The sequence below is a fragment of the Centruroides sculpturatus genome, unplaced genomic scaffold, assembly GCF_000671375.1.
Source record: "Centruroides sculpturatus isolate CEXI.00-Female unplaced genomic scaffold, Cexi_2.0 scaffold329, whole genome shotgun sequence".
Classification (NCBI taxonomy): domain Eukaryota; kingdom Metazoa; phylum Arthropoda; class Arachnida; order Scorpiones; family Buthidae; genus Centruroides; species Centruroides sculpturatus.
In genome coordinates, this window is record NW_019384479.1 from 48,962 (window position 1) to 69,282 (window position 20,321).

Genomic DNA, 20,321 nt, shown 5'->3' on the forward strand with positions numbered 1-20,321 from the left:
ATCATAAAGTTCTTAAAATTTTTAATATTAATAAATTATTTTATAATAATTTTTTAAATAAATTTAAATTAATATTTCTCATTTAATAAAATAAAACTTATGTAACTGACAATCTGCCATTTTGTCTATGTCATGCACACAATACATTTGGGCTTTACCAGTGTGCTCAATTGTGATGACAAGAGAACACATTTTTTGACAAGTTTTAGCACAACCATGCAACTCAATCATGTACAAGAAAAATTTTTACACAGACCTTTAATTAGCTGCTTGCAAACTGGAAGCACTCACAGTCTGTACATTCAATGTTTTTGGTGTGTGCGCGCTGATTGATTTGTGATTTGGTATATTGGTGATTCTGTGGACAAAGCACTAACTAAAACTTACATGTTATTGTATTTGAACACTTCTTTGAGAGTATAAAAGATCATTCTGTAGTTTTTTAGAAAACTGTCCATAAGTCTAATTTACACAACTTCTGTAGACACTATTGAAAAGTTTAGTGGTTGGCATCTCTGTATAAATAATATGGGCTACATAAAAACCAGTTATACATCACTTATTAATCCACAACAAATGAATAAAATCTAATCTGACATTGTCAAAGATATACTTTTTGTATCATTTAATCTAAGTCTCATTTATTGTGCAAAATCATTTTAAAATATTAGACAAACCCTAAAGACAAGCAAAAGGAATCTGGACTAAAAAAATATAAAGATGTTTAAATAAAAAAAAAGTTCTAAAGGAGAATTCCTTTTTATAAAAAAAGAGATACATCATTAAGTCTATGAATAAGTGCAAAGTCTACAAATATTTGAGACTTTAACATGTCTAAATTATAAAATATACAGAAATAAATCACAGATTAACAAATGATGATAATTTTAAACTCTTAACTAACAGCATATCTGCAAGTAAACCATAAATACAGCAACAAACATATTAATGTAATATATTCTTTTAAACACTGGACACACACAGAACTAACTAAGGAACTAAGGACCTTAAACAAAAATAACTCATCTCAAAATCTGTAAGAGAAAGCAACTGTTATAAAAAGGGAAGTTCATTACTTCAAAAATAGCCTTTCCTGACAGAATTAACTTCCACTACAAAAACAACTAAACTGAAAAAGCTTATTATTGTGATATTTCTTACTACAAAAGTAAGAAATATCACAATAATATAAAGCATTAAAACTTTAACAAATGTGAACAAAATGCCATTAAACCAAAATATGATTAATTTGGACAAAGATTAACATAAATGGACACCAAAAAACAGATATGAGCCTAGGTGCAGCTCTTTGAGTACACTGTCCTTGTGTTCTTAGGATCATGTCAACAACAGTGCTTACATTACTAGCTAGCTTATAGGTTCCTCTTTGGGGAGACAAGAATAATTACCATATAAGATCATATTGTAAACACAAAAAATTACAGATAATATATATTAAAGAAACTTTGACTTAACAAGTCTTTACTGTATTTTCTTATACAGTAAAAACTTAAGTCAAAGTTTACAGGGTAAAAAAAAAATCCCAACTTTGAGCTAATGAGTTCATACCTGATATTCTCAAATTTTTCTGTTGCCATTAGTTTCCTGTATCAAGCCATTTCTCAAGAATTTATTCTCAGAATTGTATATAGTTTATGGGAAGACACCCATGTCCAAATCAAAATGTCAGTAACATACTGTATCAGTAAAGGAATGTCAACATGAGGTTGTAATGGATAGTTTTGTTTGCATAGAAATGCTGTAGTGTTTTTTTAATCTTGATAATCTGTATTCACACAGAATGTACGATAAAATGAAGATCATGAATCTATTGAAGTATGGAAAGTACGTGGGAAAACAAGTTTTGAGTTAAAAGTACAGTAAGACCCCACTTAATGCAGGGGATGCGTTCCTAGATGACAAAGCACTAAGCGAAACAGCATTAAATAAGATCATTTTAATATAGAGTAAATAGGGAAAGGGAAATATGTGACCAAAAATAAACAAATTTTACTATAATTTTAAGTTATTTTTATATTAATTTGTATAATAATATATGTTAAATAACACAAGCATGTGCACACAGAAATCCAAAGTTCATTTTTTGTGATGAAGGTCCTGGCTTTTCTGAAATTCTTGTTTTTTGCAATAAAGTCATGCAGTTTCATTTGTCTTTTTTTTTCTTTCCTTAAGCAAATATCAGTAGCAGAAGAATGCATCCAAAATGCCTCATTTTGCTTTTGCACTCCTTTCAAAATCTGGATCAGTCGCTACAATTTGATCAACGATTTCAGTTATCATTATCAAACTTTAACTAATGAAATCTGTAGCGAAATTCTTTGGGTTCTTCATTTTCAGGTTCTCTGTTTTCCAGTTCTACACGAATTCCTTCTTCTGCCAGTTCTTGAAGGTTGTCATTGATAAGGCTCTCACTAGAAACCTGCAGTAACTCCTCAATATCCTGCTCATCTACATCTCCTACAGTGGCGTAGCGTGGGTGTCAGCTGCCCGGGGCAAAGAAAAATTTTGCCATCCCCTTATTTAGGTATCTCAATTTAAAAGACTAAAATTCAGTTTTGTCACAGAATAAGTAATGAAAAATTCCGTGCTAGTATTGCCACCTTTTTAAAATTGCTCGAAAGCAGGAGAGGTTTGTTCGAACAGAAGTTCTTGACGCATGCGTATGTCATTTTGCAATGCAAAGAATAATGTGCAGTGCATGCCGGTTCTAAATCAGTTACAGTTAGCAACTAGGGAAACTTGGTTAGGAGTAACGTAAGGTTGCGCACAGTGTCGCCGGGTAAAATTAATAGTTCATCCGGATGGTGAGTCGATTCCCGGACTGTCCGGATGGTAACACTATTTCCCATGTTCATTTTCAACCGGTCCGAATCGTAGGTGCAACGAAAATATGAAATTAAATGGTTCAAATTTTTACAAGATATTATTATTATTTATTGTGAAATTTTGCCACCCCTGCTGCACCCACTATGCTATGCCACTGATCTCCTAGTCTTGCTGTATATCAATTAGGTTGNGTCCGAATCGTAGGTGCAACGAAAATATGAAATTAAATGGTTCAAATTTTTACAAGATATTATTATTATTTATTGTGAAATTTTGCCACCCCTGCTGCACCCACTATGCTATGCCACTGATCTCCTAGTCTTGCTGTATATCAATTAGGTTGATAATTTGGTCAACCTAATCAGTGACAGGCTCTTCTCATTGAGAATTCTTGCATACCTTCAGCCATAACTTCTTCCAAACTCCATTCGTGCATTTATCAGTTAATTCTTGCCAAGTGAAGTTGATATTGTCTATGGCATCCATGATGTTATATTTTTTCCAAAATTGCACAAAACAAACAGATTTAAGGAAAATATAGCACTATGACAAATTACCACCTTTGCTGATTGGTTCGTGTTCATAAATAATCATATTATATACAAATCAATGAAATGCTGCAATAATTTGAATCAGCATAAATTTTGAGTAAATTTTTTTCTTAAGGCTTCGAGCAGATCGCGTTATATCGAATCAGCGTTAATCGAGGCAGAGTTAAGCAGGGTCTTACTGTATCAACAATTTTGACTTAATAAAACTATATTACATATTTACTCACGTATAAGATGATCTCGTAAATAGGACAAGGTGTGACTTTAGAGATCAAAATAAAGAAAATTAAATTTATTAATACAATTCTAATTTTATTTTGTTTAATCACAAATAAAATACAGTAGAACCCCTCTAGTCCGCCCTCAGCTAGTCCGTCACTCCGATTAATCTGACCGTGGTCGGAGTCGAGAAACTTGTCCCGATTCATCAATAACTCACCACCCATCGCGTTGTTCTGTGTTTGTTACAGTATATGTTTTACATTGTGTGTACGTATACAGTTTTGTGTGTTTTTCAACATGTCAGGAGTGAAACGTAAGCATGTTACTCTTTCATTAAATGAAAAATTAGCAGTGCTACAAAGACTGGACAAAAGGAAAGATTGTTTATTTTACTTTTTTCTGATAATCCAACCTTTTTTGCGTTCTGACCATACCCCCAGTCCCAAAGACGACAGATTAGATGGGTTCTACTATATTATCAAATGCATGTATTGAGGCAAACAACCATGTTTCACCTAATATGTGATGAATGGAAAACAAAACCAAAACATTATCATGTGCATGACTGGAAAAAGTTTATTTTTAATGATTCAGAATGTGCTAATATTCATTAATAATAATAAATTTAACTAATATGAAATAACTACATTTATAATCATTGTTAAGTGACCTGTATTTCATTAATGATTTTATAAATAACAAAACTATTTTCTGTGGACAAATGAGATGCAACACGGTTTTAATTGATGGATGTAGGATTAAACCAATAAACAAATGGGGTGTGTGTCTTAATTTGTTTACAGTAGATGTCAACTTACAATGTATAGACTATAGATCTATAATGGCAACATGAACTATACATGGTTAACAGAAATTATTGCAAAAATGTTTTGGGTTTTAGACCAAATAATCACAGATCTTAAAAAAACAAAATAATTTTATTTGGAACTGGGGTACAAGGACTGGTGCCAGTATAACACACTTAGTAAGAATGAACTTGAGAGGGAGGCAAAGACTGTGGGGACGCATTAAAGTGTTGCCAGGTTGGCCACAACACAACGAATCCTTTGCTTGTGCATATAGGACAACCTAGGTTTTTGAAGCAGTGCAAAAATGAATGCAACCCTCATCTTGTATGCGAGTAAATACAGTATATGAAACACTATAAATTGTGCCTAGGGCCCACAGACAGCATCAGGTTAGTAAGGTTTTATTGTAATACTATAAACACAAAAATAAAAAAAGTATATCATGATATAATCATGATACGATACTTTTTTTTTATGCTGCTAGCACAGACTATACAGATTAATTTCTAATTACATCTTTTTTGTAAGGAGAATAATTTTTACAAAATTTCAATAAAACCAAATTTAAAAAAACAGTACAATATATAAATAAAATACATTTTAAATACACTACAATTATAGTAAATAACATTATGAAGTACGATCAAAAATTTCCAAGAGTGAGCCTGTAGCGACACAAGGGGGTGCTACACAGTCATGAGCATGCGGCAAGAGAGGCACATGGTATTCATGAGTCAATATGCAAAGTGACAACTTGCTGCTTTGGTTAGAGATTGTCACAGAATTTTTCAATGTTGTCCTAGTGTCAATAGTTGTTCAGTTTCAGGTCCATAATGAGATTGTGATCTCATTATGGACCTGAAACTGAAGCAGAGAGCTATCATCACATTCTATGTGAAATCAGGGAAATAGGCAACAGAGACCCTTGAAATGCTTTGTGAAGCCTACAGTGATGAAGCAATGAACTAGGCAAGGTGTTTTGAGTGGCATGTGCACTTCAAAAGGGGAAGAATGTCACTGGAGGACAAGGGCAGGTCAATCCAAAACTGTTGAGAACATTTGATATCTTGGGTATGAGGATCTTGGTAATGAGGATAATATAACCATCAAGGATACTGTTGCCAAAGTCAATGTGTCACATGGAATGTGCAGGTGACCTTGATGTCTGAATTGACATATATTGCTTTGCAGCAAAGTTTGTGCCTAGGCTCCTGTGCTCCTAGTAGAATGCATACAGTGTCCAAGTCTGTAAGGATCTCCATCAGCAAGCATGTGATGACCTGTGACTTCTTGTTCCAAAAGATGAAATTCAAGTTGAAAGGTCACTGTTCTACCAGTTGACATGGTAAAAGACATCCAACACAAACTGCAGACTTCCAGGGAGCATTCCAAGCCTGGCAGAAACGCTGAAATCGGTGCATCAATGCACAAGGGACTATTTTGAAGGTAATGACTGTCAAAGTTAAATAAAGTATTTTTCTCTCTTTATATGTGCCCATCTTAAAATTTTTTGATCACACCTCATATTTTAAAGTAAAAACATGACATGTTTTAGTGATCATTAACATAATAAAATGTGAAATAAAATATCATTTGGTTAAAATATTTCATTTAAAGTTCTTTATAAATATAATTACTAAATTTCCTGATATTTTCCAGTTTAGAATCCTGTTCATTTTCCACTTTGGAATCCTGTTCATACTTCATTTTGTATCATTTCATGAAAAAGTAAATTGTTAGAAGCAAGTGTTCAGTGGAAAAAAGAATAAGACATTACAGTAATAAGAACCAAATATGGAATTTACAACACAATATTAAAACTTCTACGTAGTATCCATTTTGTTAAAAATAATATAACTACTGAACTGAAGATTTTAATTTTTACCTGTTTCTTTTCTTCCATTTCATGTTCAAACATGGCAGAAAACACTAATGAACGTGCTAAATTAAAATACAGATAATTAAAAAACAAAGTACTTGTTTTAAAATTTATTCTAATATTAAATGGGAAATTACCTGCTAAAATTGCTTTATGAGCATAAAATTCTCTCCCATTCACACTTAATATAACATCACTAAATTTCTGACTTTCAAATAGGTTTCCTAAATTCTCTGAAAGGTGACATTCTGGTACTTTAAACTGTATAGAATTGTTTTGACCAAATACATTTACTGAATCAGCCACTACACTTACCTAAAATAAAAAAAAAATTTATTTTTTAACAATTAAAATCTATAATAGTCAAGAAAAAAAAAAGATAATTTTAGACATTATCAAAACTTACTTCACAATATAATGTTAATTTATCATCAGGTAAAAGACCATTAGCCTCATCTAGTAAAAAGTCCCTCCTTATAAACTTCTTAAATCCCCAATCTTTTCCTTGAACAAACCTATAAGCACGTTGGCTTTCTAAATTGTAAAAATTAAGAAAACATGAATTAAGAAGAAAATAATAATAATGTTCAGGCTTAAATCATATATTATGTTTGAAAATACATATACCATATTTCCTGAATTCTAAGACACTTTTTACCCACTTTTAATATCTAAAATAGAGATGCATTTTATATTTATAGTCCAAAACAACAATTAGCAGTCATCACCAGCAGACCATGTAATGTACTATCATCATTAATAGCTATTTTTGGCTGTACTGTTCAACAGTCACATTAGTTCATACAAGCTTTGCTGGTAACAAGCATTTAATTTAAACTCTTTTTAACATTTCTTCAATTTGGAGATGCCATCAATTCTAAGATGCACTGTGAATTGAAAATCAAATTTTAAGATGTGTTTTATGGAAGGAAAAATTTTTAAATCAGCTTTATTAAGTTTTGTTAAGTAACAAATTAGCAAAACAATACAAATACCATGAAATAAGTAATGCCTGTAACTCTTGTTTTCATGCTTTTAAACCTGCATCATAATGACATCTTAAACGCATTTTAAAAATGCTTTCAAGATGACATTGTGATGCAGGATTAAAAGATGATATGTATTATTCAAGGGCTATAACAAGTTTTATCAACCAAATATTGAAACTTGCAATATGAAAAGAGCTTCAAAATGCCTATTTAGCTAAAGATGATTATAATAACTGAACTCTGATTAAAACACATAAGTTTTAAAATACACAAGTACAGTAAAAATCCCATTAACCTGTCATCTGGTATTCTGACAAACTCAATAAGCCAGCATGTCAATTTTGTCATTGGGATTATGGGTGCATTATTCTTTACCATCATCATCAAAAACTTCCAATATAAATATTGTGGAAACAGAGGAAAACCAAGACAACATGAAGATATGCTAGGTAAAACCAGTTAGCCCATACATGATTCTTCTAGACTTTTCCAAAGATTTGATTTATACATGGATTTGATATGAAAAGCAAAAATATTTACTAATTTGGAATCAATAATTATCATGAAAACAGCTATAGTACATTACTGTTCATGTACTTTGTCAATTACAGAGTTTGTCCATATTTACCGTGTTTCCCCGAAAATAAGACATCCGCAGAAAATAAGACCCAGCACAGATTTTGCTGAATTGCGAAATATAAGACCTCCCCCTGAAAGTAAGACCTAGCGAAGTTTTTTTTTAGTCGTAACGGTCATCGACAGATGGTTGAAAGTACAGCCACTGATTGGTCAGCAGACAATTACGCCACACGGCATGATTTGCATAAGACTATGGCTTGGGAATCACAGATTTGCATAATGTTATCGCTGGTGATCGCTAATTGGTCGGCTGGGAATCACGCCACATCACATTTGCATAGTGCTACGGTTCAGTAAGCACTAATTGGTCATCGAGCTCGATGTGGACACTATAAAAAGGTTAAGTTGAATGTGTCGCAAGGTGTTCTCTCGAACCTGTTTAGCGTATTGTTCAACAATAAATGTGAATTCGTCTTCATGGAAATATAAGACATCCCCCTGAAAATAAGACCTAGTGCATTTTTTAGAGCAAAAATTAATATAAGACACTGTCTTATTTTCGGGGAAACACGGTATATGCAATAAAAGTATACAAAGCACAAAGTAAGAATAGTGTGCTCTTGTTTCAAGGCAATCAATTGTAGGAACAGTTTGGAAAAATTGAAATGCCATGTTAAACAATCATAAAATGTGAATTTGTACAGTTTTACATGCAAAATTATGTAAAATTGTGTCCAGGAGATTAAATAAGGTGGCCAAGTTGATAATCCGGCACTAAGTTGGTCCTGATAACGCTGGGTTAACGGAATTTCACTATAACAATAAATATACCTTTGAAATTTAATTGTTTTGATTCTTACAGTAAATTCGTTTTTTTTTTAAATATAAATTCTAATTTTGTGCATTGATTTGAATGCTAAAATAGGCCATGCTATCATTCTGTACAGATGATTTATAATTTGTAATCAGATCTTGCAAAATTAATGTTCTTAATAAGAGAAATAATGTTTTGATAATGTTATTTGTTGAAAGATTTATTTTTTGATGATAAAAATAATTTTTAAATTTAATATGCTTAATAATGATAATATAGTTAACTTTATATCTCAGGATACATATTCAATTCACTTATTATATTTGATTTACAGATTTTAACTGAAATTATATAAAAAATGATAAGAACCTATTTTACCTGTTTTTAATGCCATTAAAACTATAAAACAGTGAGTTACCTGCTAAACATATTAAAACATATATATGAAATTAGTACGAAGGTCTGTTGATAAATATAATCTGTTAAAACATTCCATAAAGTGCAAAAGTAGAAACTCAGTATAAATTGAAATTATATTACAGTTAACTTTTCAAAAAAATATAGGATAAATAGCAAAGACAGGATAAGCATGGTGAATCATCCCCATTCAGCTAATGGGATGAAAACTGATCATTATCAGTATTAGTGAATGATTAATTACTGCCCAATGCTGGACCAAATTTTTCACAAATTTTGAGGTCATGTCCAAAAATGTGTTATTTTTGAATTTTCAATATTAATGCTTCTTTATACCAAACCGCAAAGTAGAAAATATGTCATTACTGAAAGACGAGGCATACAAAATGGTCTGTTAGAAAAATTTTGGCATAAAATTCAAATGAAAAAAGCATCATAATAATAATAATTGGTTGCTATGCCTTGACTGGTCCAGCATAATACACAGCCACCGGAGTGAACCGAGTATAACCCACTAAACCCAACATAATAATAATAAAGTTTTCAGAATTTTTAGAAGCACGTTATTTATATTATCCTATATTACAGAGGTGGCCAACAAGTCAATCGCGATTGACCGGTCGATCACATAAGCCAATTTTGGCTGATAGCTATTTTTGAATTAATGTGTTACACTTGTAACTGAACATAACGTGCAAACGCAACTGTAGTGATATTGGACCACTGCGTCCTCCCTCAGATGCAGTTTTGTTGGTCCATGTGCTATTCATTTGCGTACAGTTGTAAAAGAGGAATAACAAATGTAGACAAAGGATCGTAAAACCGAAAAAAAGAAAGGCGGGAAGAGGGACAGAGAGAGTGGTCGGGACACAGTAGAAAGAAGAAGGATGACGTGGTGGTTCTCGAAAGTGACAACGTTGCGTTTCAATTTTTCTTCTGTTTACAATGTACCTTTTCTTCATGTTTTAAATTAAATTGCGACTATCTAAACATAGTATGTATTTCACACTACCCCTCGCCACTTAGACTATGCCTAAGACAACAAGTCGATCATGACACATTTTTAAGATAAAAAGTAGATCTTATGAACACAAAAGTTGGCCACCCCTATATTATACTACAAAAATGCTGCCCACAACAGAAAATTTAAAACGCACTTAATTTATTTTGGGACTTCCATGCTATAAAACAAATCTTTTATGTTTTTGGATTTCTCTTCCATGAATGAGAACGGTTTATAATTTGTGTATTTCTATTCATATTCATTATTTTGTCATGTCAGTTCACCAAATTAATTAGTCAGTGAATATACCTAAACAGTTTGCTCATTAAAAGACACTAGTGAAAATACTGATGCTATTGTCTCCTATTCATAAAGCATCTCTTTGTTCCTCCTGAATAAGGAGTTAAGCATTATAAAAAGGCTTATGATAGTTATTTTATAAAATAAAAAACAATATACCCCACAGACAAAACTTAGCTGTGTTTTAACTTTCAAGTTTTCATATATTTCACTTCTTTACATGGGTACTTTCACTTACAAATTGTTAAACTTACAGGGTTTATTCTATATTTACCAATTAAAGCTCAGTCTTCAGTGCAAAGATTGTGTAAATGATAGAAAAATTTTGCAAATAAAGAAGAAATGTGAGATCTATCTTGTGTCTTTCAAAAAATTTAATAACAATAATTTATGTAGATGCCATCAGTAAGAGACATTGTCAGAGAAATTTGCAGAGCATCAAAGAAACGTTAAAAGGCATAAATGGTGGAAAGTTTGCTAAGCTTACATTAGAAGAGGTTTTTCAATCAGAATGGAACCAATCAAAAATACTATATTACTCTATCTTAGAGGAAAAAAGTGCTATATTTTTGGCCAAATGCTTATTTTTAGCCAACTGTAAGTACAATATAGGACTACATCTTTTAGTTGATCTAAAAGTTAACATCTTATTAAAAAAAATAACATTAATCCCCAATTATTTGTACATTAACATAATTTTAGCAATTAACCATTTTTAATTATTTCATTTTCACATTTTAAATTTAACTCCTATTGTTTAACACTACAGACAAGTTTTTTTATTAATATCAATTTTTATTATATTATAATATTTTTTATCAATATGCTACCACATCCATTTTTAACTAACACTTAATTTTAATTACTGAGAAAATACATTAGTTAACAACAAAGTAATTAGGTTATTGAATACATCATTTTAACTTTACTTAATAACAATAAAAATAAATACCCATTGCTTTAGTTTCTTCTCTCTTTGCATTCAAAATGGAAAATTTGAATTTTGCTCTAACTTCACTTTTGTTACAAGAGACTAGGAGTAAATATAAAGATAAATAATCTTTACTTTCTTCATCTAGTCCTTTAGGATTAACCCTTAGACACCTAAATAATTTAAATTGTACATATATTTAATATAAAAGTTTATTTAAAAGATTTATTTTTTTATGGTTAGCATATTCAATACCATTTTAATTTATCATTAGCACCAGCAGAGAAAGTAGAACTTTTCAGAACTTCACCCATTTCCTCACGACAGAAACTGAAATTATTTATGGTCCACATGAAAGAAAATTTGATGACTTTTACCTAAAAGAGAATAATAATAATAATGTATCAAAACAGTTTAATCTAATTTGCACAAAAAAATGTAAGGAACAGAAATACATTATTATTCATAAAATCTAAATTATTTCAAGCAAACAGATCTTTATGACTTATTCAATTCACTATTGGTACTTTTGGTCACACCAACCTTCTGTAAATCCCCCATTTTAACAGTTTCAAATAAATTACTGATTACTATTTTACAGAACTAATTCAAAACAATTAATAACTAGCAATTACAGTAAAACTCTAACTGAAACATCTGTAACTCAAAGAAAACAAAGCACTCGGGTAGGTCTCAATGGAATGGAATAGTGATTTAATATCTCCAATTTGAATTTCTTAACTTGAATTTTCTCCAATTTGAAATTCATGACACTGACACTGATTTATGTTACTTTCAACTTCCCTGACTCAAAATTTCATACTTATTTCTATCCAAAGTGATCCTAATTATCAGATTTTCATAAAATTTTCAGACAATTGTATCTACTCTCCAACACCAATTTTTGGACAATGTTCCAGTCCAAAGTGAGAGGTCCTCTTGCTTTATCTGAACAAGATGTACTGTACCTGCAAAACTGTTCAATTCCATTATTTAAATTGAATAGTTTGCTGAAAGGCATTACATGAGCTGTTTGAAGAAAAAAATTTCAAAGATTTCTTATATAATGCAATAGAGGTAAAAGTAAAAATCTATTCAGAATCAATATTTTTTTTACTGTATTGTTCTCTAACTTGAATTGTCTGTAGCTCAAAGTTTTTTCTGCCCCTTGGAGCTTAGAGTTAAGAGAAGTTTTACTGTATATAAAATATTCAACTCATGATGGGACTCTCTTCTGACAGCTTAATCTTAAGTCAGATTTAGTACAGTATATGTAAACAAAAACATGATGCCAAATGGTGAAATAGAAGTCACATGATTGCTATGAAAGTATATTGTGAAACATTTTTATTCTAAAGCGATCTGATCTATAAACAATAATCAATGAACATTATACATTTAATTAATTAATAGTCATTTATTATAGCTATTATGATGTGTACTATAGAGAATTTAAGATTATGTATACAATGTAGTTGATTTGTTTTGTTTCAAGCCTGTGCACTTTGCATTCATTGATATGATTACTGCTACAGCAATCATGACTTAAAATATTGTTTGTCAAGGGGTCATAAGTTGAGATATCTGTACTTAATGCAATATACATAATATAATAATAATAATATTACTGATAAATATACTGTATTTCATTTATCTATTAAAGATAATTTCAGTTCACAACAATTTCAGTTTAAATTTGGTCATTGGATGAAACCTATGGTACTATGTTGTATTAAAAAAAATTTCTGTATTTTTATCACAAACAGCAGTTGTTTATTGAAAATTTTCATATAATTTACTCATTAAGTAAAATAATCTGAATAAACAGAGTGGCATTTTTTTTACATTAACACAACTTGGAATTTATAATTTAAAATTTTTATGATGTAAAGACTATTAAAAACAAGTAAAACGGCAATGCCTTATTTGGGACAAGACCATGTCTCACAGACTCACTACTAAGTGGGATCACTTTGATGCTCATGGCATGTCTTGTTCTCATTCTCCATTCTTCTTTGGTATTGCTGGTTTTGAGCATGATCATTCAAACTTCACTGGCCTTGACCACGAGGTCACCCATGATGCATTTTCGGTGAAATTAACCTATCCAATGTTGAAATTTCTCTCCATTGCATGTTGCCCCGGGTTAAATTTTTGTCAATGCCTAACAAAAATTCCCCATTTTTGAAAAATAATCATAGCTATTGTATCGTCTGAAATTATTTTTTATTTTGCACAAACAAAATAAGTTCAATTTCACAATGTTCACTTTTCCAACTTCCCAACAAGCAATGCAAGTGCAAATCTTGCCCTAGTGCCTGTTTGTAGAAAGTGTGTCACCATTCTGTATTTTATTTTGACTCTGTTCTGTGTCCCCTCAGTACCTACAAGTCTGGATTTTTTTTTGCATGCATGATTTGGGCACCTAATACTGTTAATGTTTTGCCATGTTTCTTATAAGTAAAGACACTTTCAGTTTTAATCCAACAACTTGTAAGTTATTAAAACAGAATACACGGAGACTTGGCTCTGCTTAACATACACCTCTAGTCACTTAACTCTGATGCCAACTGACTACAGCACTCCCTTGCATTCTCTCTGGTTTTTACTTACTAAATTAAATGCTCCCAACAAATACTCTGTGCCAAATTGCAACTCCTGACATGTACTCCTTCATACCTCTAAGCTGGTAAAAGCCAGGACGGCACCACAATTTTATAAACAAAACATAATCTTGTCAAAAATTACATCAGAAGAAAATAATGTGAATTTCTTATATTACAAAAAATATGCATTTGTTAATTCAGGATTCCATTATCAAAACTAAACAATAGGAAAATAAAAAATATAAACCTATTTTATCGATTTAAATATAAGAAATCATTAAAATTTTGAAATATATTTGTACAAACCAAATTAATTTATCAACATAAATTTAACTTTTTTCTTATACAGTAGAGCGTCGATTATCCGAAAGTCAATCATCCGAAAGAATTCCAGTCAGCAAAATTTAAATTTTTGCCAGTGCTGTGGTGCTGCAATCTTTGGCTATGTCTTGGGCTACTCAAATATTTTACGTTTTTGATACTAAATTAACTTCTGAAGTATAATTTTTTATTGTTTTTATATTTTTCAATATATTTATTTTGTTTGTACAAAATAAAAAAATAATTTTTAACGATACAATAGTCTTCGTTAGGCTTAACATCGACGAAAATTCAACGCGAAGCGACACGCAACGGAGAAAAATGTCAAGATGGGATAAATTAATATATTTTTTCGTACATAATCGGTTATCCGAAACATCGATATTCCGAACGACCCCAGTTCCCAATTGATTCAGATAATCGACGCTCTACTGTATATGATACTCAATATTTATATTTTGATGTCCAAATGTTTATTTTTTGTTAATATAGTCTTCATTGCATTTTATAAAATAAAACTAAATACTTTTACTCATTATTCTGCTCTTATAAGCACTTCTCTTGAAATGAAATTCATATTTCCAATAAATAGTATTTTATCAATGCCTATACATAAACATCTTAAATATTAGTCTCACTGTTTATTAATTCTCTCTTTCCATATAATTTGCTATTTCTAATTTTCTTATGTTATTTTTTGTGTTTTCTAAAATAGAAACATAACATAAATACATGAATCATAAACAAATAGAAATAGTTATTATTATTACAGTAGTTTCTTTCACTTAAAATGCTTTCATAAATTGTTTTATATATGTAAATATTATTGATATCTTTCAATATTAATACTAAAAAAATTTATAAATATGAAATGATAAAGTTAAACATTGACATGAAAAAACAGATTATGGAAAATGTTAAAAAAAAATAATATCAATACATGAAATCACTTTTCTGATGAGTTGACACAATCTATGATAAGTTTTGAAGTTGAAAATTTTAACTTTTCCTGTTTGTCAGAAAAATTTTAAAAATTCAGTCTTAAATTGAATGGAATTTGTTGTGTAAATGTATGTCCAGAATAAGACATTTGCATGAATCAAAAAGAAAAAAGCTACAGATGTAGAATAGAAATATTTCTTAATAAGTAGGTTTTAGAATTTCAAATACTTATAGCCTTTGCAATTCTAAAACTAAAGAGCTTTTCTCTTCAATCACTTGTTTTTATGTTTCACTTTATGCCTCTTTCATATTTTCAAATATTTTTACTGTTTATTTTTAATATGAAGGTTTAGAAATAATATCTATCATTCATACCTAGAGGCATTAATTACACAATTTTATATCTTTTAGACTACATTTTTGTGTTTAATTCTGTTTTATGTACTAAATATGTTTTTATGAAATCAGTTAGATACATTGATATAGGTCATAAAATCACCATAAAAAAGTAAATACCCTTTAAAAAACTTTATTTAATCATAAAAATTTATTTTCTTAAATTTTATTACATTATATTTCCATTATTTCCCAAACAAGAACAAAGACTACCACTTTATCTCTTTATCACACTTTGTATTTCTTTATCACTGAACACAAGAGAGACTTATATTACTCAAATCATATATTGACATATAAAGCATTATAAAAATTCATGACATTATATGATATTTTAATATTGCACTGTATAATAATTATTTTAAAATCAATCAGTCCAAAGGTTCATCAAGCACTTTTGTTATTGATACAACTTAAATTCATTCAAAGATTCAAACCCAATTCTAAATATATGCAACAAGTGTTCCTGTTACACATTGCAATGTGGCAAAATATGCACTATTTTTATCATTACTGAAATACTGTACATCAGCACTTGGCAAAACGAACTAGAAATAAATCATAGATGCCACAAACTAATATGAACACTAATCATAAAGCTATTCGGTGCTTGTGTGGATAATCAGAATAGCAATTATTGCTTTGCATTATTTTCCATAATGACATCCAATCTGTTACCAGAATGATTCAGATCCAGAACTCTTGTAAATACGGCTGTCCTCAACATACTGTGGAAACTTATTTTGCATCCTGTTGTGATGGAATTCTAATTCCCAAGCTGACACTTGGAATCTTAACAGTTACATATTAATTATTCCATTAGCAAGAAAATGTGAATAAAAAAGCGACATTCATAAAAGAATTTTTTCAAAAAATGTGCTTAATTATTCAATTTTTTTATTTTTCAGAATATATTACTATCATAAAAATTTTTGATGAAATTACTAATTATAAAATCATTATTTTACTCTTAGGTGTCTCCCAGCAATTATCAAAAATTGGGGTTGAAAAAATTATCAAAAAAATTTCTATTGTAATTATGAATTTTGACAAAGCTCAGCTCAGCCATTTAGAAATACCAAGCTGAGATGAAGTCTTGACAGGCAAGCTGAGCTAAGCCCAGCTGGAATGTGTTTCAGCAAAGTCCATTTTTGAAATTAAATTGCATCTATAACAACAGATAAACTATATGTCAAATATGTTATCAGTTATTTTATTAAAACAAGAACATCTAAATAAAAATTACTTGGGCATTAAGTAATTGAGCTATAAACAATTTTTTAGATTAATACAATTAAGTAAAAGTAATGTAGGGTACATTTTAAAGTGACAGAAATAACAATCATTTCTAGCAAAACATGTACAATACAGTCAATAATGTACAATGTAATGTACAATACAGTAAATAATGAAGTGGATGGGACCAAAAGTATATAAAATTACAAGAAACTCTGAATATGAACTGCAGCTGAGATTCTAGTCTCCAGCTGAGAACTGAACTGACTATAAAAATCATGATCTGTAGTTCATTTGTAATATGTTTCAGGCTTTCAAGTTCTTTGTTTACATTAAAACAATCTATGTTTACAAAGAATGGAAAGTTAGCAAGCAATAAACAAACTGCAGTAATAAATGACAGTGGAAGGTTTAGACAGATACCATGAACACTGCAAATTCTGTAGGGTTAAAAAACTTTAAATCCATTATTAGGTTTGAGTACCATTATTGATAATCATTTCCAATTTTATATCATCAATCAGAAAGTATTCCTTAATGATATTAAAGTTTCATTTTTGAATTTTCTCACTTCTCACATGCTCACAACGTATCAAGTTCCAACATCCTCACCCCTTTTCATAAGTGAACTGTTGCTGGAGAAACAATGGAAAATGCAGTGGTACAGGCAGAGCTAAAGAAAAAAAAAGGTATGAAGATAGACTATTGGTGGGATGAAAGATGAAAGATGGAGGAGAAGAATTTCATCTCTCCATATAACTGAAAGCTGTTCTGCAAAGTATCATAGGCATTTATTTTGTAATGGTTCAACTTACATTACTATTATATGTTAAATGTGCTGTTTATGTTAAGTAATAAATTCATCCAATTGCATCATCTAATTTAATAAGTGAACCTAGACAATGGTTGCTACACATAGCCTGAGCAAAAAAAACGTATTTTAATTCATCAAATTAAAATGATGATTATTATATCATTTTTCATAGCAACCATACACCACTAGTCACTCACCACCACAGTAAAAAATTCATTGTTACTTGGCTTGGCTGCATTTTTATATTAGAAGTTTATCTTTGGTATATGATCACAAATAAAGCACCTCTACCGTGTGTACAATATTTGAAGCATGTGCACTTTTTTGATGATACAAATGATATACAAAGTAAAGTGTACTGGATGCATTTATGTTCATATAAAAACAAATTTAAAATTATTATTTTATAGTATAGTACACATACTATCTACACACTCAATTTTTTTTATAAAGAAAATTATCCAAAATTAGAATAAAAACATATATGATAATGTAATCAACAACCAAGTCTAATTTTCCCACCATTATTTTTGGCCAAAAGGTGGAGGTCTGATCAGTTAACTTTATTAAAATATTAGCCTATATATAGTCCAAAAACCCAGTGTATAAATACACTTTCTTTTTTACTTTTTGTTATAAATAATGAAAATACATCAATTTCCAGGAGGAGTCACAGATGGTACTTGACAAGCTAAATTTAAAGAGTATAATAATAAACCATCTTGAACCACATGTGGGCATTTAAAATCTATTATAACTAAAATCATCATGTCTTCTTTGTGCTATAAAACCAATTTTAAATGCACAGCATCCGATAAGTAGCATACATGTTTCAGGGAAAATACTGAAAAACCTCCTTCCATAACAAATGTGTTAATAAATATAAAACATTTAATAGTCAGCAATAATTTATTGCATATAGAAAAATAAATGTGTTTTAGATGGCAATTTCTACACCATCTAAAAGCCCATATGTTTTTAAACTAATATTAATTTTCAATTTATATACTGTATATATGAAAAATTATAAATTCAATAACTTGCTATGGTAATGCTGGTTCCTTTAAGTTTTAAATATTGTTCTAGTTGATATTTAATTTATTTGTTCTTAACTTGTTAAGCCTGAAATCATCCATTTAAATTTCAATAACTGCTAACAAAGATTTATCATATAATATTTATAGTTTGCCAATTTTATTGTTATTTGCATTTTATAATGTATAGGTTCTGATAACTGATCTACAATAATAAAAATGGTGAAAGTGAAAGAAATAAACACACAATAAAAGTTTTTGCAAAAAATAAATTATAATACATAAAATTTGTAGAATGTTATAGAATCTCATAATGAAATGTTATACAAAAATTAAGTAACAGTTTCAATCTCAAATTGAAGAATTTTATCCTTTTTTTCAGTATTCAATAAGACCTGAGACATTTTGAATAAAATAATACAATCAAGACAACTGGAAATAATGATCAGTTTGACTACCTGAAGTCAAGTACTCAGCCACTATCTTATCTTGATATAATCTACAAGAGCTATTCAATGTATTTACAAGCCTTATTATTATTAAATTACAGGTATACCTCGAGTTACATCGTTCTCAATTAAAGGTCATTTGTCAAAAAATATATGGAAAAATAAAAATCAAGTTTAAGTCATTTTATTTGACTTTATGTCCATCTGCCACAAATATTGAAGTTGTAATATCACTAGAAATACATTAAAGCACATAAAATCATATTAAAATATGTACATTTACAGTAAATGTTAAACTAATATAATCATCATAAACCCTAGAAAATGAAACATGAAAACATCTGTGTTCCTGTGTTGTTGTCTTAGTTAGCGGTCTTTAAGTGCTCAATATTGGTGTTTTCCACAGTAAATCCAATATCTACTGTTTGGCATTGTTGTCAGTGCCACTCAATATTGGTAAATTTAATATAAATTAGTTTATTTTCTACTGTCACAAGATAATTTTAATAACTGTATTTGTTATTTCACCTTACAAAATCATCTTATTTTATAATGTCTTAGAGCAAACCACATTCACAAATAAAGAGTCTGAAATGTACTGTAAACATCGCCAAATCGTAAACATGTACATTTACAAGTATGTACTGTACGTACATAAATTTGTAAATTTAGATTACTTTTTCTGTAATATACTAAAAACTAAAATTTATTTGTTTGTAAGCTTAAAATAGATTCTTATTAACCACATATTAAAAGTTCATTTATAAATAAAATACAGAACTAGGAACGGTTATTTGTGGTTTAGCCTAGTGACAAGTAAATTAGACTTAAGTCATCTCTCCTGGAACCAATTACAGATGTAAGGTGAGGTATACCTGTATTCTCACCCAAAACCCAAAATCCGGTGATGGAAAAAATTCACTTTACTAATGTTTTTGGGCTACCCAGAGTCCTGCTTCCAGTGAACGTTGCCCTTTCTTTGACAGAACACCAATTTAAAATAAAAATTTAATGTTCAAAAATATCAATCATCATATAGTATTGAAATATCCATTGCAATAGGAATGGATTTAAAAATGGGAGGCATTGGATTGTTTGCCTAAACATTATGCAAAATGAAATAAAATGCCATGTGTGAATACAGGCATGTACTGTACCATAGACACTACAATAACTAAATAT

General features: G+C 29.9%; 1 protein-coding gene across 8 annotated transcripts in view; it reads right to left on the minus strand.

The window, feature by feature from the left end:
- LOC111621403 (protein roadkill-like) overlaps positions 1-20,321 on the minus strand; it is a 93,312-nt gene that overhangs the window by 5,626 nt on the left and 67,365 nt on the right. For all 8 annotated transcript variants that reach the window (XM_023363514.1, XM_023363510.1, XM_023363512.1 and 5 more), the window contains 5 exons: positions 11,597-11,718; positions 11,363-11,514; positions 6,715-6,842; positions 6,446-6,623; positions 6,315-6,370 (listed from right to left, as the gene is read on the minus strand). In XM_023363514.1, the coding sequence (XP_023219282.1) occupies positions 6,315-6,370; positions 6,446-6,623; positions 6,715-6,842; positions 11,363-11,514; positions 11,597-11,718 (636 nt within the window). The remainder of the gene's footprint in view (positions 1-6,314; positions 6,371-6,445; positions 6,624-6,714; positions 6,843-11,362; positions 11,515-11,596; positions 11,719-20,321) is intronic.